The following is a 23,020-nucleotide window of genomic DNA, read 5'->3' as shown; positions in this document are numbered from 1 at the left end:
CATCCCGCATCCCCCGGAGCCCGGAGCATCACTCGGGGTTGGGATCACCCCCACAGCCCCCGAGGCCGGGAGCACCCCGGGGAACCGGGAGCACTGCAGGGGTATGGGAGCACTCCCGGTGTCTGCAGCCGCCCCCGGGACGGCACCGAATGGGCACAAAGCTACCGGCGGGGCTCGGCGGTCCCGGGGGTGCCAGAAATCGGTCCCCATATAGGGGAGGGTTTGCAGCCGGGACGGGAGCGGTTTTCCCGCACGGTGCTGCCCAGAGGAGCGGGCGCAGACTCCACAACCGTACTGGGAGCGGCGGGCCGGGGGCAAACGGGAGCACCATGTCCTGGCGAACTTTCCTCAGCCACGGGCCTCAGCCAGACCACAGAAACTCTTTTCCTTGTTCTTTCTCTGCTTTTCCCTTCCACGAACTTGTCCGATGCATATGGCACAACTTGACACGGCCGGTGACAGATGCCCATTAGTGTAAGTCGTGTCACGTCGGTCCCTGGGGTGTGTTGGAAGTAACTAGATCCGAAACACCGCGAAAATGACCCTCCTCGCAGCCCAGAGAGTTTACCCAGAGCCACCTCCACTCCACTGACACTTTCCCCCCTTGTTTATTGCGATTACGACCCCGCCGCTCCCTCCGTCCGGGGAAGGAATGTACGATAGGATCTGGCCCTAATCCTCTAAACCATCACGTTGGTTGAAAAAGGGACGGGATGGGCTCATCAGGGCCATTTCCTAGGCTCCCGAGGAACTCTCACCTTTCCCTGTGCGGCCGCGGGAGTTGCGCCCCCTTTTCCCCCCCACTCCGCTCCGCCGTCTCCCAGCACCGTCTATTTATAGCACCACGGTCTGTTCCCGGGCAGAGCGCGGGGCTAAAAGTTACGGGCTGACGGGGCTAATGGGTGTTGAGAGGCTGCGGCGAGCGTTGGAAAAGGCAAGGAAAGATCTTCTGCGGACACTGTGTATTTATCGCGCGTGGAAGTTGTTCCTCTGTAAGGAGCCCACTCCGCCCCCAGTCCCCTGGCTCGGCACAGCCGTGTTCCCGGCGGGGTAGCGGTCGGAGACCCCTCTCCGGAGCTGCGGGACGGCAGAACTGAGGCCCGGTTTCCCGGAGGAAACACCGTCGGGAGCACTCCGGGGGCACCAAGGGAGGGATGCCCATCGGACACCTTCCTTCTCGGTCTGTCCCACAGGGAGGTGGCCGGAGCAAATCATCCACTGGGGACATCGAACCCCTTTGGGATACAGTTCCCTGTTCCTCGAGGGTTACTGGTTTGGGTCCGCGCGGGCTGTACGGGGGGGCGTTTAACCGCCCACCCCCCGCATATCGCAGCGCTGGCCGACTCCCAGCGCTCCCTCCGACTCTGGGGATGCGGCTCTCCTGGGCCAGAAATAAAGGAAGGGGGGCCAACATTTCGCTTTGGGAAGCGCCATCCCTCGTCCTTCATTGGGCTCTCGGGAGTCTCCCGCTCCGGGAAAGACACAAGGACTTGCTTTTGCGGGGGTGAAGATTTTTTTTCTCCCACCTGCGTGTGCGGGGCAGGGGGGCAGTTCCCGAGGGAATTCGATGGGATTTTGCCTCCTGGGGCAGCTCGGGCAGTTTTGTGGACTCTTCCTCGTGACCGAGGCGCACGGGGGTCCGACCCCGCGGGGTCAACTCGGCCCGGGAGGCGGAAAAACAGCCTCGCCATTCCGAGGGGGACTTTATTGGTGTTAGAAGGCAGCCGGTGACAAATCACAGTGAGCTCCACGCGCAAGTTGCGCTGCCCATCCCCGTGGATCTGGGCACGGGAACGGGCATTCCCCGGGGCGGCGACTGATGCGCTCCCGCTTAAACCTCCGCCCGGAGCCGCGAGCATCCCTGTCATCCCTCCCCGAAGTCTCCCTTCCCACCGCTGTGCCTTTTCCCCGAGCCGGGAACTGCTGCAACTGGCCAAACATCCTCATGCAGTTTTCTTGGTAGACAACACTTCTATTTCGGGGGCTTTTATTGAAATACGTGTTACCAGTGCTAAAACATAAAGCGTTATGTACTTAAAAGATGCAGAGCATAGGTATTACATCCACAGGAAGTATTTTAGTCAGTGAATGTTCAATGTAGCAGGTAGAGATGAACTTAGCACGTCTTCCAGACTGAACTGGGAACAGACTCTTCAGCCATAAAATGCACTTAACAGTCTATTTAATAGTGGCGAGATCCTTGAAAATGCAATATCCATGCTAATCTTGCCTTTTTCTAAATCAGAAATGAAAAATAGGTCAGGAAGGTAGAACCTTCCCCTTCCATTTAAAATGTGACATTTAATCTATTTAAATAACTAAGTAAACTTTATTAATCCAGGATTTGGTAAGCAAGCTGAGGAAGCAGGCACTGCGCGACTTTATTAAGACGGCGAAGTGTGAGACGGAGCGTCCTTGAACTCCAGGTGCAATAAAACCCCGGGTTTCTCGAGGTTCAGCAAAATGGGAAAAGCCGGGACACAGGAAAACGGCCCAATCTTTCCTCTCCATGAAGGGATGGAAAGTCTCGCTCTGCTTTACCGAGGGCTCGGAGCATCCCCCGGGCTGGGAGTCCCCGGGTCGGGCGGGGGAAGCTCCGTGTCCCCCAACGCCCAGAGAATCGCAGGGACTCAAGAAAACCACCCAAACCCTCAATAATTTCTAGTTACTTTATTAAGTCCTAGTATTTCAGGGGAATAAAATAAAATAAATCCATCTCCCCGGCAGTGGTTTCAAAAATGTTTATTCCTGTTTTTGCTCGGGAAAGGATAGGAAAGAGCCGAGGCTCCAGCGGGCTGTCGGTGCGTGGCTCCCAGCGCCCAGCTCTGTGCCCGCTAAATCACGGTCGATGTTCTGGTGTCGGCATAAAAGGTCAGATTGTGAATCTGCAATTGAAAACGTCTCCAGAGTTTGTTTCCCCGCTCGCTCCTGCATCACGGCTCCGCTCAGAAACGAAATCCTTGACGAGCTGGAACTTTTTATGGCCGCAGGCTCTTCCCTCCGTCTGCTCCAGGAAAGACTTTCTTATTATCCTGACCGCATTTCACTCCAAATTTATGGAACACCCGGGAGATATTTGCCTTGCCACCGCTGGGCTTTACATAAAGCCTGAGAGCCAGGGTGGAGGAGAAGTGGCAGCGGAGCTGCCGAAGCCTCCCGAGAACGCCAAGGGTTAAGAAAAGCCGTTTATCTGCTCATTATCGGTTTCTCTTTACTCCTGAGCACCAAATCCCGCTCGTCTCCTACCCCGCGGTATCAATGTGTCCTTAATGCCTTTTCCAGTCATTGATCTGGTCAAAGTCACCGCAGAAACACTAGTGACAGAGACTCAATTCCAGGCGACGTGCCCAATGCAAGTATTTAGAAAGCATTCAATAAAAAAGCTTTCCCGGGGAGTGAATGATTTCACCTTGCAACAAAGAGCGCTCAGCTAATTGAAATAATGCACTTGAATGTGCGGCCATGGGCTCCTGCTCGCCCATTCCAGCTCCAGAAACTAATTAGGAATAACCTGCAAGATAAAACAGAAAAACTTCTTCCTTTTTTTGCGGTAGGAGCCCATAGGCAACGATCACGGACTGGGGGTGGCTGAGCGCTGCTGTGCTCCCCGGCCTCGCCGTTTGGACAATTCCGGGCATGGAAAATCCTGGAGGGAAGGGAAGGAAAGGAGAGGAAAAGAAAGAGAAGAGAGGAGGACTGAAATAGGAATATGCCCTGGTGATTCTTCGCCGGGCTTAGGCTGGGAATTCACTTTGCATCGCGTGTTTTCAGTGTCATAAACCAGCTCCAGCCACAGTGGGTTCAGGACGTGTAACTGTGTATTCCAAGTTACTTTGTGGTTGATGAGTTTTTAGGATTATGCTTATTTTACAGAGTTGTGATCTCCAGACAACCCTTAAAATCCTACCAATATCCTGCATTTTACTTAGCAGTAGTATAAGTGATGGAGTACAACAGATTAGATAAACTGTGTAAAATTTGATGGGCATAATCTGCCACTTTCCACAGGATTATGGCTCTAAACACCACAGTAAAACAGCAAAGAGGTGTGATTTTTGCCTTTATCAGTTTAAGACCTCAGACTTTCAGTCTCTTCATGCTGCCTCACCTGAGGTAACACCACAAGTGACAGAAATTATGGCAGGTGTCGGAGGGACCAGGATGTCCAAGCAATTTACACTCAAAAATGGTTGTGATAGTAGAAATTAGTATTCTAGATGTTGTTGCACTGGAAGAACATAAAGAAAGAAAACCCATCTCTGGTGTTATGGAATATTATATTCATAGTGCTTATTTATTTTAAAAATTACATGTGCTTCTAAAAAAAAATAATTTGTTTCCTATCTCTGGTTACCTTAACATTTCATTTACAAGTAATCAGACACTTCTTCACCACACTTTCATTCAGTACCAGTTGTATTTAAACCCATCACAACTTTCAGTCCTGGGATTCCAGTTCAAGGAGAGCACTGCTGGCTGCTCATGTGGAAGGTCTGGACATGAAAACCTCAGTATGTGGTTTTAAAAAGAATCAGTTTTCTATTCAGTTTCAGTCAGACACACAGCCAGAAGGAAAGGCCAGGTTGGACAGGGCTTGGAGCAACCTGGTCTAGAGGAAGGTATCCCTGCCCAAGGCAGGGGGTGGGATGAGATGAGGAGCTTCTTCCCAGTGACCCGGTGTGTTGAAGAACAAGTCTTCTAGCTGCTCCCTTCCTTCTGTGAAAATGAACCCACACCGAGATTCGTTGCCTGAACAAAAAGCTGGTCTTCCCATGTGCCAGGACTGTGCTTTTCATCAGCAATGCCCAGTAGCGCATCCCCCACTTGCCTGAGCTGCTGCCATGGAGATGTGAGCACTACATGTGCCATGGAATCATGGAACGGTTTGGGTTGGAAGGGACCTTAAAGCTCATCCAGTCCCACCCCCTGCCATGGGCAGGGACACCTTCCTCTAGACCAGGTTGCTCCAAGCCCCGTCCAACCTGGCCTGGAACACTTCCAAGAATGGGGCAGTCACAGCTTCTCTGGGAATTCCATCCCAGCTCCTCACCACCCTCACAGCCAAGAATTCCATCCGAAATATCCCACCTAACCCTGCCCTCTGGCAGTGGGAAACCATTGCCCCTTGTCCTGTCCCTCCAGGCCCTTGTCCAAAGTCCCTCTCCAGCTCTCCTGGAGCCCCTTTAGGCACTGGAAGGGGCTCTAAGGTCTCCCCGGAGCCTTCTCCTCTCCAGGGGAACACCCCCAGCTCTCCCAGAGTTGAAGTTCTCCATCCCCCCGCGGATCCATGAAGGATTCCTAGGTTTCCGCCCCGCGCATGCGCACAGCCCGCCCGGAAGGCGCCTCACAGGCGGAAGCGCGCGTGGCGGCCGAGCCGGGGAGGGAGCGAGGGCGGGAACGGACGGGACGGGACGGGACCGGCTGAGCTGAGACCAGCTGAACTGGGATCGGCTGAACTGGGCGGTGAGCGGGGCTGAGGGAGGCCAGGGCGGCTGGCACGGCTGGGACGGTTGAGGTGGCTGAGGGGCGTGAGGGCGCTGAGGGAGGCGAGAGGGGCTGAGGGGTGAAGGGACTGCGGGGGCTGAGGGGTGAAAGGGGGCTGGAGCTGAGGGATGAAGGGGGCTGGAAGGTGAGTGAAGGGGGGCTGGAGGCTGAGGGGTGAAGGGGGCTGGAAGGCTGAGGGTGAAGGGGGCTGGAGGCTGAGGGTGAGGGGCTGGAGGCTGAGGTGAAGGGGCTGGAGGCTGAGGGGAGCAGGGTCCGCTGGTGGGTGGGAGCAGCTCGGGCGGACTCGCAGGGAGCCCTGGCCGTGAGTCCCTCAGCGACAGCTTATGCCGGGGGTCTCTGAGGAGGCCGGGGGGTGCGAAGTGCGTGAGTGGGATCTGAGAGCGGGGTGAGTGAGTTATGAGGGGGATGAAGGACTGTGAGGAGTAAAAGCACCTCCTGACCAGGGTGAGGGGAACAGCAGGATCACAGACGGGTATTGCCGCAACAGATTAAGTTCTCCATTCAGCGTTCGCGTTTCTGAGGAGGGGAAAGGCGCTGCTGAGACGTGTGCTGATTTAAAGCGGGTTGTATTAAGGGCTGTGCATCGCTGGCTGAGTTCTGTCAGCGTCCCTGTGGCCAGGAGTGGGTGGTCTGTGCTGGTGTTATTTATCTTCGTCGTGGGCAGTGTGGAAGGATAGTGGGATTTTTGAGTGATTTTCACCATATGCTTCCAGGTGGCATCTCACTACAGAGACCCTCAGTGTCGCAGGTGCAGAGGCAGAAGGCGAAAAGTTTGGGACTGACCAAACCAGCTTTATCATCCCCTGGAACCTCTTCCTTGTTTAATATTGTTACTCACAGGATAGCAGAAACTAGAGATTTGTGCTCTAGATTCTAATAAAGGCATGGCTTTTTGTTTCAGGATGTACGAGATAATTACTAAAGCTGAAAAATAAGTAGGAAAGAATTATTTCAAGAACCACTTTTGAGGGGAGAGAAAGAAATTCAGTATCTCAGAAAAACAAGTTATTCCAAAAATAACGAATGGCAGAAGTAAATGAGAGGAACAGAGATGGGGGAGTCTCTGTTATGTGGAAATTAAAAAGGTGTAATTAATTAATAAATGTTTTGATGAGCTGGAAGGGAAGGGCAGATGTATTTTATAGAAGGGAAGGACCGGGCTTGTGATGCTTGATTTTGGAATTCTTATAGGACCCTGGGTCTGTTAGACCCAAATTTAGGAAGCACAGGGGTCCACTTAGAGTGAAAGGATCTACAGAGTCGACCCCATTATCTTTTAGTTAGATAAAAGTGCCTCCCCTGTGGTTTAGGCACATTGAAAACATGCAAATGTCAGTGTTCACCTTTCTATGGATAGATGGTGATCTACTGCTGCCACAGATTTATATTATTAATTAACTTTTCCCTTGGTGGTGCTGGGTCACAGCTTTCTGTGAATAGGAAATAAATATGGATGTAGTTTGAGCAGAATCACCTAAATATGGCTTGGATGTTGCTTGTCTGTTACTAAAACAGCAGCTTAGTACTGCTGCTGTGAGGAGGTTGGTTTGTGGGGTCGTTTTTTGGTTTTGTGTGGTTTTGTTGTTGTTGTTGCCTTTTTTTTTTTTTTGCTCATGAACAAGTATATTAAACTCTCTTAAGTCAAATGATGCCTTTCCTGCAAGGAAAATCTGTGCCAGTTGTACCCAGGCTCATCCCATCTCTCACTATCAAGGCTGGACTAGTTTCTTCCTCACTTTTCTTCTAATTCAGACTAAAATATTTTTGTTTCTTTGGGTCAAAGTTTGCATATTCTATAGTTAGTTAGTGGCTTGTTTTGTTTTGCTTTTTTTTCTTTTTACATAGGGCAACATAATTATTTTCCTGTTTTTTGTTTTCTGAGTTTGATGCATGTGGCCTTTAATTTTTACAGATTTGGCAACGTTTCTTATTGTTACTGGATTCTTAGTGTGGTCAAGTAAGTTTGCTGGGAGATCAGCCCTCATTTAAATAACTTGTAATACCTTTAAACCAGCAGTGCTGCCTATCCCACATCTACACTCTGCCTAATTTGGCAGTGGTGCTCTTAACTGAGAAACTAAGTGGCCTTAACCAGGACTAGCAGTAATCCCCAAGGAACAACCCCCTGGATGGTATTGTAGCAATGTTTGTGGTCTTTTTTTCAGGTCCCTTTTGGCTTGTTACAAAGGCCAGCCATGGAGAAGTGGAGCTTAATGACAATTACTGTGTTGCTGGCACTGACTGTGCGCTGGGCTGTGTCACTGGGCTCCTACTCAGGTAATGCACCTTCACAGGCTGAATTGTAGACCTCGTGGTACATTAAAATCAACTTTTTATTTCTGTGAAATCATAAATAGGAAACAATGTGTTATTTCAAGTGTCATCATATTTTGGTGTCTCTTGATTTCCCTCAGAATTCCTTGTTCTTGTTTTTTGAAGAGTGCAACGATTAACATCACAGCTGCTTGGAACAAAACACTGGGGAAAAAACACCACAACTTTTTTTTTTTTGAGGGGTGATGGTGGTCAGCAGTGCTGTTCTCCCCTGTGCCTTTATGTGCAGAATATTGCAGTCCAACTGTAGATTTGTTTACTATTGTCCTTTAAATTTGATATCAGACAGCTAAATATAAATTATGGGTTTAAAACTACAGTAGTGCTAATGAAGACAGGGTAAAAGTGACGTGGAGTGAGGGATTACTCTGCCTTGGAGCTGTGCTTCCTTGAGCTTGTTTACAACCTGAGCTACAGCTGTATCCTGTTAATGGATGAGTTTTTCTCCTCCCCATGTCAGAACACTTGCAAAGAATTAGCAAGTTTCTTTCCAAGCCTCTCAATGCCATTCCCATTTAGCATAAGCTTGCTCTGAGCTTGCTCTCTGCAAACTGAGGAAAAAAATAAAAAAACAACCATTATTTTCAACCTTCCTCTGTTAAAAGTATCACAAGCTCAGTTTAGTCCAGCTCTGGTTTTCTGTTGAGTCAGTTGGAGCCTCATCCCCTGAGTGGTTGGAGCTGTTCAGGAGTATTCTGGTGATTGAACTGGTAACTCCTGGGCTTCACTCAAGTGAAGGAATTTGCTTGAACCTGAGTTGCATGCCCAGTTGTTTTGGTTTGAGTTTGCTTTCTGAAAATGCCATTCTGAGAGATCTGTAGGTAACTGAGGCTCTGTTACCCATCTCTAGGCAGAAAACACCCTATCTTTTGTCACACAACACTGAATTTCTCTTGCACTTCAAGTATTTACAATTCCACTGCTAACAGGATTTTTAAAACTTGATTTAATTTCAAATCAATCAAGACTTTGAAAGATAGTCTAAAATAATACCTAAACTAGAACAACATTTTTTTTAATCTGATTTCCTACACAATGATCATGTAACTCCTTTTGGAATAGGAAAAGGAATAACCCTTTTAAAATAAAATATTGCATTTTTATTAATTTTTAACCCAGTTTGTCTATATACTCCATGCTTGCTATAGATGGAAGCTGAATATGCATTCTTAAATTAACTGACCAGTCTGTATTTGGCTTTTTGTGGTGAAACTTTGGATTAAAATCTTGAATTTCAGTAATCCTAAGGCAGATTCTATGTTCCACTAGATTTATAGCTCCAGAACTGACACTGATAAAACTCCTGTTCCCCAGTGACCTCACTTATTTAGGAAACTTTAGGTTGAATGTGTCATATCGTGGAGATAATCTATTCTCTCTACCATCCAGGAATAAAGTAGCAGAGATAATATGTCCTTTCCACTTTCTGGGAATAAATACTACATAACTGAGCTTGTGGGACTCCCACAAACATAGATCATGTGAAGAAATATAGATGGCTTTCCTGTATTTTAAAGAAACCCTTAAATCTCTGTCTGGCTCATGTCAATATTTCACTGGGAGTACAATCAGTCCAGTCTCTGTTCTCAATAAGCAGGTTAATAGAAGTAAATAAACTGTGTGAAGGTGCTTAACATGCTGCCAGTATCAGAGTTAACCTTCCATTGAGGGAACTATTTGAGTAGACACTGAAGTGTTTGCATTGATAAAGCTTTTTTTCTCATGAAAAAAGGCTGGTTGTTGATTTTAATAGTAAGGTACCACAACGTGGCTGGAACACAGGTGAGAACATGGACTAAGGAAGTGCAGTAGTTCACACAAAATCAGTGAAAGTGCCCCATTTTTCATCTACACTTGGAAGTGATTTTTTTTGTCAGATGAGGAAGCAGTTCTTCACCGCACAGGGCCTTGATAAATGCTTATTGCAGAAATATCCAGAAAGCCAAAAGAACACAGAACTTTTTTGTCCTCCCTGTGAGACTGCATAGCAGTGTCTGTTTGCTCTACAATACCACAGAGGAATGGAGAATAAAATCAGTAGTATATTAATATGCAATACATAACTGGGGGAAAGCAATCTGTATAAACCAAATAATTCCTGACTGCTTTGTCCTGTTTTTGTAGGTGCAGGAAAACCACCTATGTATGGAGACTATGAAGCTCAGAGGCACTGGCAAGAAATTACTTACAATTTACCCATCAGGCAGTGGTAGGTGGTGCTGGTGGAGCTCAGCTTACAAAGGGTGAATGTACTGAAATTTTGGTTGTGTTTTACACCTCTGAGTCCTTTGTTTCCACCCATTTCCTATTAGATTTTTTAGATGTGAGTGCCTGGAATGTAGATGTAAGGATAGTGATCTTAATTTGTACAGACCACTTAAAACAGAAGGAAAATTATTCCAAATATTTTATTTCTTTTTACATTATTGCCATTATTCCTTAGATCATGCATGGAACAGTAAAAATTATTTAGTCCATATATATGATACAACACAAACTGGAATATATTGGAATTCCAGGTCATCTTCCAGCAGGGACAGTGGTGGTGTTTGTCTGGTGTAATTTTTCCTCAGCTGTTGGGGAACACACTGATATGACAGAATAGGATATTAATTCAATTGTATTTCTGTAAATATCTGCAGGTGGCTCTGTGTAGTGACCTCAGACCATCCTGTTGTATCTGTATTATCATTTCCAAACCTGGGATAAGGGATATTCCATAATAATAGAGTTGGTAGCTTTGATCCACTCTGCTACACTGAACTATATCTACTTAAAATTAGGAGTTATAGCAGCCATTATTTCCAGGCGTTCCCAGGGGCCAGATGAAACTGTTGCAGGCTGGGTTTAGCTGATGGGCTGCCAGGTGGGCATCTTGGTCCTGGTGTGTTTGCTCTCTGTTTTTATCATTTATGTAATTTTATATTTTTAATGGAAATTTGGGGTTTTTTTGATTGGTTCTGGTCTGGGAATTCAATCTCTGATACAGCAAAGTCGTATTCAATCTTGGGCATTGGGAAAAACACATCTATGCAAGGGATTACATTCTAGAATTTAAATAATTCTTATTTATGTTGTTCTTTAGAGTCTTGACATTATTTATTAAAGGATGCTTTAAGAACGTTCTTATCCTACTGCTAATTAAAACTCTGAAGGCTTTCTTGATAAATATTACTGGATATGGGCTTGGGGTTTTTATTGAAACTATGAGTTTATGTAAGGTAAAATTAAAAAAATAAACTCCCCAAACTTTAAAGTTCACTAAAAGTTGCAAACCATTACATTCTGTTGAAGAACCTGCACCGCCTTGGCATGAGTGGTCTTGAATTGTAGGATGAGAAGCAGAGATGCAACTCAAAGAAATGTGATTTATCATCAGCTCATAAGGCACTTCAGGCAGCTCATAAAGAATTCAAGAAATATCATTTACTATAATAAATGTCAAAAATTGGCTGCATTTGAAGAGAGAAACTGGAAAAGCCAAGAGCTTGCCCTGTGGCAGCTGGAGTAGAGTAATCAGTGTTTCACCGGGAGATAAAAAGGATCTGATGCCTTATTGTTGTAACTTTTCCTTGGACAAAACCCTCTGTTTCTCACTTGGAAGAGGTGACAATTTGAACTGCTGCCAGCCTTCCCTAGAAATACTGACACAATGGAATCACAAATGGGAAAATCCTTTTCCTTTCTTGCACGTGGTCCACCCGAGTTCTGAGGGAGAACTAGGATTTTCCCCACTCCAGATAAATGAACTTTTGCAGCTTTTCTAAACCTGTTCTGCAGCCACAAATATGTGAACTCTGAGTCACTGTTGCTGTTACTTTGTTGCTCGAGATTTTCTTTATTTGCAGTAAAATTAAACAGATACACAAGTTACTACCTTCTGTTTTAGATTTTGAATACATTTAGCATTCAGCCTTTTCCTTGGGCCAAAACCAAGCTGGAAATGTAGATACTTATTTAAATTTAATTTTATTTTTTCTAGGTACTTCAACACAAGTGATAACAACCTCCTGTACTGGGGCCTTGATTATCCACCTCTCACAGCCTATCACAGTTTTGTGTGTGCTTACATGTAAGTTCAGGATTTCAAATACTTCTGTGTTACATTCTCCTTTTTGCCAGGTCTAAATTTTAGCAGCTTGGATATTCAGCTTTCCACTGCTGGATCAGTGATGCCCAGGGAAAAAGTGCTGTAGGAATTGGGTGCATTGCTCGGGAAAGCTCTTGTGTGTGGAGAGCCCCAGTGTCATTTGATGACTGGATATCATGTAAATAGAATTCTGTTATTGGAATACTTTTTCCACAAGGGCTTTACTGCCGTTGGAATGAGACTTATGGAATAAGAATGTAGGTTAAAGTGCACAGGCAGAGTTATGTGGGGCATCTATGTGAACTGTAAATGGTTTATATTTAATACTTAAGTATGAAAGGTATTTACAATTGTTTTTTTAAAAGTCAGTGGAACCAGACTGAAGGTGGTTATCTTGTTCTAATAAATATTGTATTCCCTTTTTACTTTTTCCAAAGATTAGGGTTTTTTAATTGTGAAATAGTTTATAGTGTAAACTGATCTGGGGGTGAGGAAGATCTCTCATTGATCACTATTGCTCTTTGAAATATTTCTTCTCATTCATCTTGACTCTTGGAATATGCTCCTGTGCCTGTCATCTTTATTGCTGAGAGGAGTGTGAAGGGAAATGAGAACTGTCTGCATTTTGATGTGTCTGTTCTTTGTTTTCCAGTGCCAAGTTAATAAATCCTGACTGGGTTGCCCTGCACAGCTCCCGGGGCTACGAGAGTCAGCCACACAAGCTGTTTATGCGGACAACAGGTAGGGAAATTCTGTTCCTTAGGATGGTCCTGCACCTTTGGCTCACTCATTTAACATGTTTGATATGCAGCTTCTCTGTTTTTTCTGGTTTATTCTCAGTTCTTTAACTCAGGTGGCTTTGCAGGTCCATTTATGAACCAAAGTCCTGTGTTCTTTCCTCTTCTGCCATAGTGATAAATATAAAATACAAAAACAAGTTTCCAACCCAACTGATTCATTAAAAACTCTGAAACAAAGCTACTTTTTGTAGCATAGACTAATTTTTTAATTTTGAAAATAATATTCTTATTTTCCCTTCCATTCTGATAAATAGTCTTTTCATTTTTAGCTGAATTTGGTTTTTATATTAAAATTAATTTACATGTAGACTGGCATTCACTGACTTAACAGCCAGTTGAGGTCTCAGAGATCTTTGTTATGAGCAGATACTTGATCTCAAAGGGAAAGAGATTTGATATTATTACTGTTAACAAAAAAGTAAAAATTTATTTTACCACATCTATTCTGAATTTCATTTTCCTGCAGTCACTCTTCTGACTCTTTGATTATGTTGAACTGCCACTACAAAGAAAATGATGAAACAAATAGAGAGAAAATGTGTCAATAACTTGATTTGGTAACTGTATCAGGAAAACAGCAAACAATGTCTCCAATGAACTCTTCTTATCCTGTTTCTACTTTCCTTCATTTTAAGTCTGTGTTGCTTTCTCTAACACTCGAGTTCCACAAAATGCTTTTCTGATTGCAACAGCAGAATTTGTTGTTCATCAATAGCTTTTCTGTACTTCACAAACCTCTCAGTCTGGTCTCTGGTAATTGATTGAATTGAAAAAAAAATAAAAATCACTAGAACTTAATTACCCTTGAAATGGTCTTTATTAATTTTGAAATCAACTCACTTGACAAACCACTGATGGATCTAGAGAGCTGATAAACACTATTTAACAGTAGCCATTAGAAGAATGCATTAAAATAATTCAGAGTGGTCAATGTCAGCTTTATTTGAAGCATCAGTGTATTTGTTTTGCTAACACCTTGGGTATATTTGTTTAGTTGTGGCTTAAGCTGGCAAAACAATTCATCACTGGGTAACTGAGATATTGAAACGTTTTCTTCCAAAGACCTTGGCTAAAAAGAGGCAAAGTACACTTTCCCTTTTGGAACCATTGCACATTTAATGAAACTGGTTTTTAAAAATAATCTGAGGTTTTTCTCAGGCTCAAGGAGAATTCACCTGCTTGGCATAATCCCAGGCAGGGGAACCTGCTGGTTCTGTTTTCTTGTCAACTCTCTTACAAATACTTGCTGTAGGCAGGTTATCAAAGCCAAATCACTAGTTTTAGTCTCTTTACCCACATCACTAATTCACAGAGAGATTGTTACAATCTGGAGCTTCTTAGTTGTGCCCCCAGAGTATCTGTCCCATCAAAGAACCTGCCTGGATCCAGTCAGAGCCGATTTCTTTGGGGCATTCCCAAATGCCTCCCTGGTTTTGGCATGTGAGGAACTAGAGTGTGCTCCCTGTGTGACTGAGGCTGTGCCAGGAGCCAGGACAGCTGAACACGTGGAAGCAGCAGCTTTGGGACATCAGAAATGAGCCTTACACACATTAACAAGATCAAATTCTGTGGACCTGTTTCTTTTTGTCCTTTGAAGTGGAACTGCCCAGTTTATTCTGATGGAGAACTTTCTGATATTTTAATGCTCACTTGCCTGTATGTTGTCCTTGTCATCTCCTAGGAGCATTCTAATGTAAAGTTAATCTTTATTTTGCAGTGTTTGTTGCTGATTTGCTGGTTTATATTCCTGCAGTTATTTTATATTGTTCTTCCTTGAAAGAAACATCTGCTAAAAAGAAGGCAAGTACCTGGTGTGTGTGTATGTGTAAATTAAACAAAGAAAACACTGTTACAACAGGGTAGAACTGTAACACTGAGTTAATTAACATCCAAAACCCATGTAAAGCTGACAATCAGTGTAGCTCATATTAAAGGCTTTTCAGTTAAAAAGATTAAAAAAGCCATTATTTTATCTTACAGCAATTATTTTAATGCTTTCAATAACAAGATGCTCTGAAGTTTAGTAGCCATGAACTCCTGAATTATATTTCTTTCTGAATTTGTTACTTGAGTAGTAAAAGCAAGATTATGGTGTGGCACAGGGGCATCTGAGAACTGCTTTTTCTTGAACACTCCTCACAGTAGATTCAATACATTTTGGAATAATAAATCTCCTGGTTTTTGGAGTGGTTTAAGGTTTAAGATGGGTGTGGGTGATCTTTGAGCTGTTTGCAAAGGACAGGCAATATTCAATATTTTCTCATTTATAGAAAATTTTTAACCTTTTTTATTCCTCACATTGTTACTGACAGATGATTACTTGTGGAGAATAAGATTCCTACATATAGGGTGCACCAAGGAGGGACATATTTTTGTACTGCAGAGGTGTAAGTTCCTCTGTCTAATGTCTAATTTGGGAATAATCATTTGTCCCCTCTCGTTTTTGATCCTTCTTTCCAGGTTTCCAGTGCTCTCTGTATCCTACTTTATCCAGGCCTCATTCTTATTGACCATGGACACTTCCAGTATCCTTGTTCTGCACTGAGATGAATTTGTGTTTATGGAGTAACACTGTTTTTAGCACTTTTTTTTGGCTGGGCACAAGGTTATTCTTGCATACAAAGTCATCTGAGGGGCTTCTGCCACCCCAAAGCAGAGATATCAAAGAAACTGTAAGTCTGAGACATATTTGAGATAAAAATTATTGATATTGGGACAAATCAGTCCAAACATGAATATAATTCTTTCTGTGCCTCCAGCTCGTATTTCTGTCAGTCACTTTATTGCAGACAACACCAGTGGTGCTGTGACAGGGAAGAGAGTGATGGCTTGTGCTCCTGTGATTTGTGTTTGGAGAGGGAATCACCTCAGATCTGCTTGGGTGGCAGAGGAGTGTCAGGAGTAGCTGTGGGAAATGTTCAGTTCTGTAAAATGGGCTGTTCTGTCCTGGCTTCACAGTGAAGTGAATCCAGGGCTGACTGGTCCTGTTGGTGCAGACACCTTCACAGGGGATCTGTTTTAATAAGAATTCTGGTTTTGTACTGGGTTTGTACATGAACAAGCAAATGCTGTCAGCTGACCTCGTGCTGGGGGGATGCAGTGGAAGCAGAGATGTCCTGCAGAGCCTCTGTGGGCTGGTCCAGCCCTGCCACTCTTACATGAACAGCATCACTCCCTGTGCCCTGCTCCCAGGAAGGCAAAGATTTGCTTAATCTGAACTGCTGCAAGATCAGGGCCTTTTGGTGGGAGTTTGCTGATGGGAAATCAATGAGCTGTCAAATACACCTGAGGACTGGGAGTGGGAAGTGGGAGTGGGCTGAAAGCAACATGGGCCATGTGGATGTGTCCTACAGATAGCTACACTGACAGAGGGAAACCAAGTATTGGGACATTTCTGGCAATACAAGAAATGCAAGGGACTGTTTACAAAGGCCTGGAGTGACAGGACAAGGAGATTAGATATTATGGAGAAATCCTTCCCTGTGAGGGTGGTGAGGCCCTGGCACAGGTTGCCCAGAGAAGCTGTGGCTGCCCCATCCCTGGAAGTGTTCCAGGCCAGGTTGGATGGGGCTTGGAGCAGCCTGGGATAGTGGAAGGTGTCCCTGACCATGGCAGGGGGTGAAACAAGATGAGCTTCAAAGTCCCCCCCAAAGCAAACCATTCTGGGATTCTGTGCCCTATTGGTTGATCTCATTTTTTTAAGAACGCCAAGTAAAAGACAAAGCTAATATTTTGTTGCAATTTAATAGTAAGCATAGCTTAGTCTGTTCCAAATTTACTGATCTTGTGAACCTGTTTTCAAAGTCATAAGGCAGCAACATTGCTTTTAGTAACTATTATTCATTGTTTGTGCAGTATTAGCAGTTAAGGGAACTGGTCATGGATGAGGGTGCCCTGTGAGTGTAATAGAATCACAAGAACCTCAGAAGTCCTTGAACTAAATTACATATAATTTAAACCCTGATATATTTGAATATTCTGCACATATCTTTTGTGAGCTGGGAGGAGAAGCTTGTGAAAGCTTTATTCTTAATTATGTAAATACAGAAAGAAAGTTTTCCCAGATGCATGTTGTACAGTACTGTCACCAAAAGCTTGGTTGACTGAATGTACTTTATATATGTAATTAGCACACACATAATTTGTCCTTGTATTTGCCTGTGCAAGCTCTGAATCAAGCCTTAGAGATACAAAAATTACATTTTAAATGGAAGTAAAATTATTTCTCTCTGTGAATGAAACAGTCACAACTGGTAATGTGTTTTTAAAACTAACTTGAAAAAACTAATTTTCCAAGCTATTTATGCCCGTCCCTCAGGGCATTAATTACTGACTTGCAGAACCGAGATGTGTGTCTTGTCCTTGACATAAAAAACCATATACAACTCAGTGAGCCTCGGCTTTGCCTTGTGGGGTGTCCTTTGTTTGTCCCATGACTGGGACCTCCTGGGCTCGGTGGCCTTTTGCTTGGCCTTAAACTACAAGCAAATGGAGCTCTACCATTCCCTGCCCTTTTTTTGCTATTTACTGGGGAAGTGCTTCAAGAAGGGACTGAAGGGAAAGGGGTAAGTGGCTTTAAACTGTTCTGTCTTTCTCAGGAATACGCCTGGACAGCCTGGCATGGAGAGTAGGATCCTCCTAATCTGCATGTGGGCATTTCTGAATTCAGCTGTGGGGGAAGATTACTTTTGTAACGTCTTCCTCTCCTGCAAAATGAGTATTTGCTGCTGAGATCTAAGGCAGGTATTTCTGCTGGGTTGCTTTTCCTGAAGTGAGAGCTTTTTTCTTCTCTTGGGCCCAGGTTGGTGCTGTTGACCAAACTGGCAGGGACAGTGGTGCTGTCCTTCGCTGCCTGCTGGCTCCCGTTCGGCACCGACGTGGAACAAATCATGCAAGTACTCAGAAGACTCTTTCCCATTGACAGAGGCTTGTTTGAGGCATGCATGTTTTCTTCTCCCCACCCCACTGCCCCTGCCCTGTATTCTTAGATCCCTTGAGAAACCTTCAGTGTGACCTTTAGGGATTTCATGGGGGAGACACACCACGGGACGGGTAATTCGAGAGGCTTCTTCAGCAGGCAGTCCTTGCCAGTTATTTAATCCAGTGTTTAACCCCAGCTCAGCTGGCATCTTCCAGGATATTATACCAGTAGACAACACTTATCCCATCATCAGACCCATACTTCAATCCATACATTTTTCCATTGAAATAGATTCCATAGTAATTGACAGTGTCAGAAGATGTAACCTTGAAAGTGAACAGCTTCAGCCTGTCTTTCGTTCTTCTCAGCTCTTTTCAGTGGGATTAAGTATTTAAAAAAAGGATTTAAAACAATTTTGTGGGTACAGCTCAGAACTTTCTTTTTGACCCACCTTGTGCCAATTTCCACAATGTTTTCCAAAAGTTTTAGGCCAGTTCTGCTTTTCCTAAGGCTATGGACAGTTGCATGCTGGCAAGTGCTGAGTACTACTGCAGCCTTAATCCAGTAAAGCAGTTCCTCCCTTATCTAGTGGCAATGCCACAGGAGTTTTGGGATGAAAGAAAGGGTTCCCATTTCCCAGTTCACAGGGAGTTGTTGCTGCTCTTTTGCTTAATTAGGGCACGAGTCAGTATTACCCTCTTATACAGCAGATTCTCACCTTCAAGCTTAACCAATAAAATGAAGCTTTGAATTTCAGGTTGTGTTGTCACAGGGATTAAAGCAAATACTTATGTAGTTTAATTAATGTTTATTATTCTTCCAGTCTTTCTCAGATGTAGATAATATCACAGCTGGCATGTTTTTCTTCAGAAGTTAATGTTGATGTACCAAAGGCAGCAGTACAGAAGTGTTCTTAATGTGCTCTCTGCTAGTTTATTTAAAAATCCCAACAAACAAACACCAAACAACCTCTCCAAAAAAAGACCCCTCCTCACACAGACACCCCCTCCCCCCCAAAAATGACCCTTTTTCTTGGAGATTATTTGGAATTTATGAAGAAATAGTGTGGGTCACCACACTTTTTATTCAGTACCAAGTTTAAAAATACAATCTGTAAATGACAATAACCAATGAGTCCAAAAGAGCTGCAGGATTTTAGTCTAATATTAGCCCAGATATTTCCTGGGCTGCTCAGGGCAGTGACTTGCTGGATGCTAATGCGGATAAAATGAGAAATTGTCCACGTAAGCACTGCCCAGTAACTCAGCCCGGGGCGTGTGTGACAGGTTCTTTGACTTGTGTCCCTTTGCAGCCCAGGAACACTTGCTGAGGCTGTAGAATGGTGCTGGCTGTGAAGTGGTGTTTGCTGGTGCTGCCAAAGCCGTGTCCCCTCGGAATCCTCGGCATATCCCGTGTTGCTGGCGAGCACGTGAGGGAGGTGGCTCAGTTGTTGGTGCTGGTGCCTCCGTGGTGTTCTGTCCACACAGCTGTGCCTCCAGCAGCTGCTTGGGGATGAGTTTCACGAGCTGTGCTTACAGATTTAATTTGGAAAGTGATCCTAGCACAACTGCTAATGTCTTTAGACTCCTTGATTTATTAGGGGTTAACTCTGTCAGTGCTGGCGGGCACTGAGCACAGCTACAGCCAGGCATGAATGGGATGGGCCAGCACGGGGTCCTCCTGGAAAGGGACTCCCATGTGCCAGTGTTTGTTTGCTCAGGGACACGGTGTCAGAGCCATATTCTCACAGAATATGTGGCCTCATGAGTTAAGAGTTGTCCCTTGTGCTGGAGAACAATTTCTCAGTTATTTTAGAGCATGTTTTAATCGAGTCTCTTGAAACTTCCATTCAGAATAAGCTCAAGTACATCTAAGAATATGATGTACATCTGCAAGTGTTTTTTGCACTCTCATAGTAGAAACCCAACAATCCCCACCTCCCAAGCCCCACTGTTGTCACAAACATAAGTTTAAATGAATATAATTATCACTAATTACCTTTTTATTTTCTTCCAGGATAAAGTAGCCAATATTTGGTGCAGTCTAAGTGTCCTTATAAAGATAAAGAATGTAGTATCACCTCAAACTCAGCTCAAACTCAGGTAAGACATAACTTAAGTGCTTTAGGTAGTTTTTATCTGCGTTATTTTTTGCAAAAGGAGTGAATTTTCTCAAAGAACTATGAGAAGTTGTGTTTAAAATATTGAAAATACATTTTCTTTCCTATGCTGTACTTTTCTCCCGAGTGATGAGGGTTTCCCCAAGTGCTGTTAGGAACTGAAAAATTCCCTGCTTGTCCATATAGTGATTTAAGCTGCCTGGTAAAAACAGTTAAAATTTGCAAATTCAAAGAATTACCCCTTTGAGTGCTCTTAGAAGTCAGAGCTCACAGGTCTGTTTCTCAACTAAGTGAAGAATTCAGGTCTAGGCCTGCAGAGTGAAGTACTAATGGATGTAGTTGCTCATGTATTTAAACTGTTTTTCTCACAAAACTCTCCAGTTTTGCTGTGACATTCCTGAGCCTGCTTCCTGCCTGTATCAAACTCACTGTCCAGCCTTCCCTCAGAGGGTTTAAATTTGCTTTGGTAAGTGTTTGTTTGTAATTGCTCCTTGTTTTCATCCACCCCTCAGCACTGGGGTGTGACCAGCACTCCAACAGCAGTTGCTGCAGAGCACAGAGGGGTGTGTGCCATGAAATGCTGAAGGAATTGGTTAAAAAGGGCTTTACTTTCATGTGTCCAGGGGGTCTGACCTGTCTTTTAAACCCAGACTTTTTACTTTAGCCTCAATTTTCTTTGTTTAATGTTGTATTTTATCATCTTCCTCCGAAGAGCCTTCAGAAGATTCCATACACATTAAAGCCTCATACAGAGTTGGGATTTCTCTTCTTTTTGTTTAGCTACCAAAGTGTTAGTTTTTCTTATTGCATCAGCTGCAAAATTCAATTAAAAAGTCCCCAAATGGACACTGTGAGCTTATTAGTGGTTTGAAAATAAAATGATCCTATTATCCCAAATGTTTGCCTTTCCTTAGTCATACCACTGAATTGAAGCACATTGCCATGACTTATGCAAAAATCAAAAATTATATGGAGCACTGGTGCTAAAGTTTCGAGAGGTACAAGATAATTTCTGGTTTTGATTTATGTGAGTGATGTTTGAGAGTATATCACAACACTGCCTAGAAGTCACACTTTCTAAGATTTAGTTGATGTTTTCAGTGTGTTTTGTATTTGGTGGGAGCAAAAACAAATCCAAACCAGTTTATTTACTCCGGTGTATTAACTGTTCATGATGAGGAGCAAAATTTTATGTCGAAAGGGTGGGCAATTCTTACCATGACTGAGGTTTTCCAGTGCCTCTATGGGTGAACATTGTGTTTCCTTGGTGGAGATGTTCTTGGTGAAGCTGAGCAGGAGTGAGGGCTCTGTAGGAAGTGCTTTCTGACTAATCCTGGTCAACTTTCAAACCAAGTGTTTTCACCCACGTGTGGGTGGTTCCAGGAGCTGCTCTGGTGCCTGTAAGTGGCACTGGAGGAAATATAGCAGTTAATTAGAAAACTCAGATCATTGAGCTCCTGCCTCCATGTGGAGTCTGTGCCAGAGACACTAAAGCAGAGCTTTGCATTGCAGTCACACACACTAATCCAGCTCTGATCTCCTTTCCTAAGGTTAGTTGTGCCCTGTCATTTTTCCTGTTCTCCTTTCAAGTCCACGAAAAATCCATTCTTCTGGTGGCAGTGTAAGTAAATTATATTCCTGGGGATATATTTTGATCTTTTCCTCGAGCTCTTATTGCATGCTGCTCTTTAACCTACAAATATGTTGAATTTTAAACACTCTGCACATTTGCTTTTCTGAATAACCTGGAAATGAAGGTGTCAAGTACAGCCTGGCTGGTCTGTCCTGTGTCACTCTGGCTGAGGGGACAGTCACTGGTGCTGCTGTTCCATGTGCATGTCCCACATGGACCTGGAAGGGGTGTTTGACAAGGGAAGATCTGATCCCTGTTTTTCCTCTTTTCGTTCTAGTCCAGTTTGCTTAATCATAAATGAAATCCCCTTTATGGCCACGTGGTTTTTACTCGTGTCAACTTTCAGGTGAGTTGGAAACTATTAACATGGTTGGAGAGGGAGTTTGGACAAGGGATGGAGGGTCAGGACAAGGGGGAATGGCTTCCCACTTGGGTTAGATGGGATACTGGGGAGAAATTCTTCCCTATGAGGGTGGTTAGGCCCTGGCATGGGTTGCCTAGAGAAGTGTCCAAGGCCAGGTTGAAGCAGCTTGGGATAGTGGAAGGTGTCCCTGCCTGTGGCAGGTGAGTGGAACGAGATGAGCTTTAAGGTCCCTCCCAACCCAAACCATTCTATGATTCTCTGAACACCATGTTCTTCCCCAGTTCCTGTAAGGATAAATGTATTTATTGGTTTTCCTCTTCTCATTCTTTGGAACACCTCTGGATCTGTGCCCTCACGCTGGGATGATCCTGCTCCCAGCATGTTGCCTCTCCTGCTGAGGGACGGGCTGCTCCTGCCCTACGCCGTGACCACACCGGCATTCCTGGCCACCTGCCTGGCCTCCTTCTCCATCCTGGACAAGACCTCAGCAGAGGACCTGCAGCTCAAAGCATTCTCCCTTTCCCTGAAGGGATATGTGTCTTGGTTTAAGTCCTTTCCCAGGATTGTCAGGATTCTGGTAAGCGATTTAATTGCTGTAACTCTGAGTTGCAGCACAGAAGTGTCAGTGGAGGGGGGGCTGTAACAGAGCACCCAAACAATGCAGTAACAGCTCACCTGTTTGAGGTGTTACATCACCAACACCTAATCCATCATTCCTTATCTTCCAGTTCCTTCTTTCCCTGTCCCTGATGGGTGTGCTGTCTCTCCTGAGTGCTGCAGTGCCTCCTCCCCAGAGCCTCCCGGATTTATTCCCCATATCCGTGTCCATTGTTTCCTGCTTACACTTCTTATTATTTCTGGTGTATTTTAATGTTGTGATACTCTGGGACTCCAAGAATAGCAAAAGCCAGAAGAAAATCAGTTAATCTACCTGTGGAGCTCCAGGACTGAACTGTGCAGGACAGAGTGTGTTTGGTGAGTGCTGTCAGCGCTGCAGGGGAACCTGTTTGGGATGGACACAACTGCTGGAACCCAGGGAAAGTCAGGAAACACGTTTGGCTTATTCAAACACAAAACAATCAGACTGTTTCAAAGGAGAAGTCTGTTGAAGAGCATTGGAAATATGATTTGGTGTGTTTTCTTCAGAGGTGTCATACTTTTTGTTACCATTTGTAAACCTAAAATGCCTAATAAAGGACCAAATTTTGAATTAATGCTAAAATACCCTGTATTTGCTGTATTAGCAAAAGTAGC

The 23,020-nt window shown here is 44.4% G+C and overlaps 1 protein-coding gene across 1 annotated transcript; it reads left to right on the top strand.

Moving 5' to 3' along the window:
• The first annotated feature begins 5,902 nt into the window (after positions 1-5,902).
• ALG6 (ALG6 alpha-1,3-glucosyltransferase) lies at positions 5,903-22,988 on the top strand. The gene is made up of 15 exons (XM_018072398.2): positions 5,903-6,409; positions 7,671-7,782; positions 9,964-10,048; positions 11,822-11,911; positions 12,582-12,670; positions 14,447-14,529; positions 15,190-15,254; positions 17,109-17,294; positions 17,531-17,666; positions 19,667-19,752; positions 20,151-20,235; positions 21,320-21,390; positions 21,680-21,748; positions 22,145-22,343; positions 22,495-22,988. Exons 2-15 carry the CDS (start codon positions 7,701-7,703, stop codon positions 22,690-22,692), a joined length of 1,524 nt encoding a protein of 507 aa, XP_017927887.1. The 5' UTR covers positions 5,903-6,409; positions 7,671-7,700; the 3' UTR covers positions 22,693-22,988.
• Positions 22,989-23,020: the final 32 nt, after the last annotated feature.

The sequence above is a fragment of the Manacus vitellinus genome, unplaced genomic scaffold, assembly GCF_001715985.3.
Source record: "Manacus vitellinus isolate BGI_N305 unplaced genomic scaffold, ASM171598v3 scaffold_21_pilon, whole genome shotgun sequence".
In the NCBI taxonomy this organism is placed as follows: Eukaryota; Metazoa; Chordata; class Aves; order Passeriformes; family Pipridae; genus Manacus; species Manacus vitellinus.
The sequence above is the reverse complement of the archived record's forward strand: the minus strand, read 5'-3'. Positions and strand labels throughout refer to the sequence as shown.

What these genes read in the sequence shown, in the direction of transcription:
- ALG6 (XM_018072398.2), top strand. Translation starts at nt 7,701, where the DNA reads ATGGAGAAGTGGAGCTTAATGACAATTACTGTGTTGCTGGCACTGACT. An exon ending in AGTTTTGTGTGTGCTTACAT is followed by an intron (nt 11,912 to 12,581) that starts GTAAGTTCAGGA and finishes TTTGTTTTCCAG; the next exon opens with TGCCAAGTTAATAAATCCTG. An exon ending in ATTGACCATGGACACTTCCA is followed by an intron (nt 15,255 to 17,108) that starts GTATCCTTGTTC and finishes ATAAAAAACCAT; the next exon opens with ATACAACTCAGTGAGCCTCG.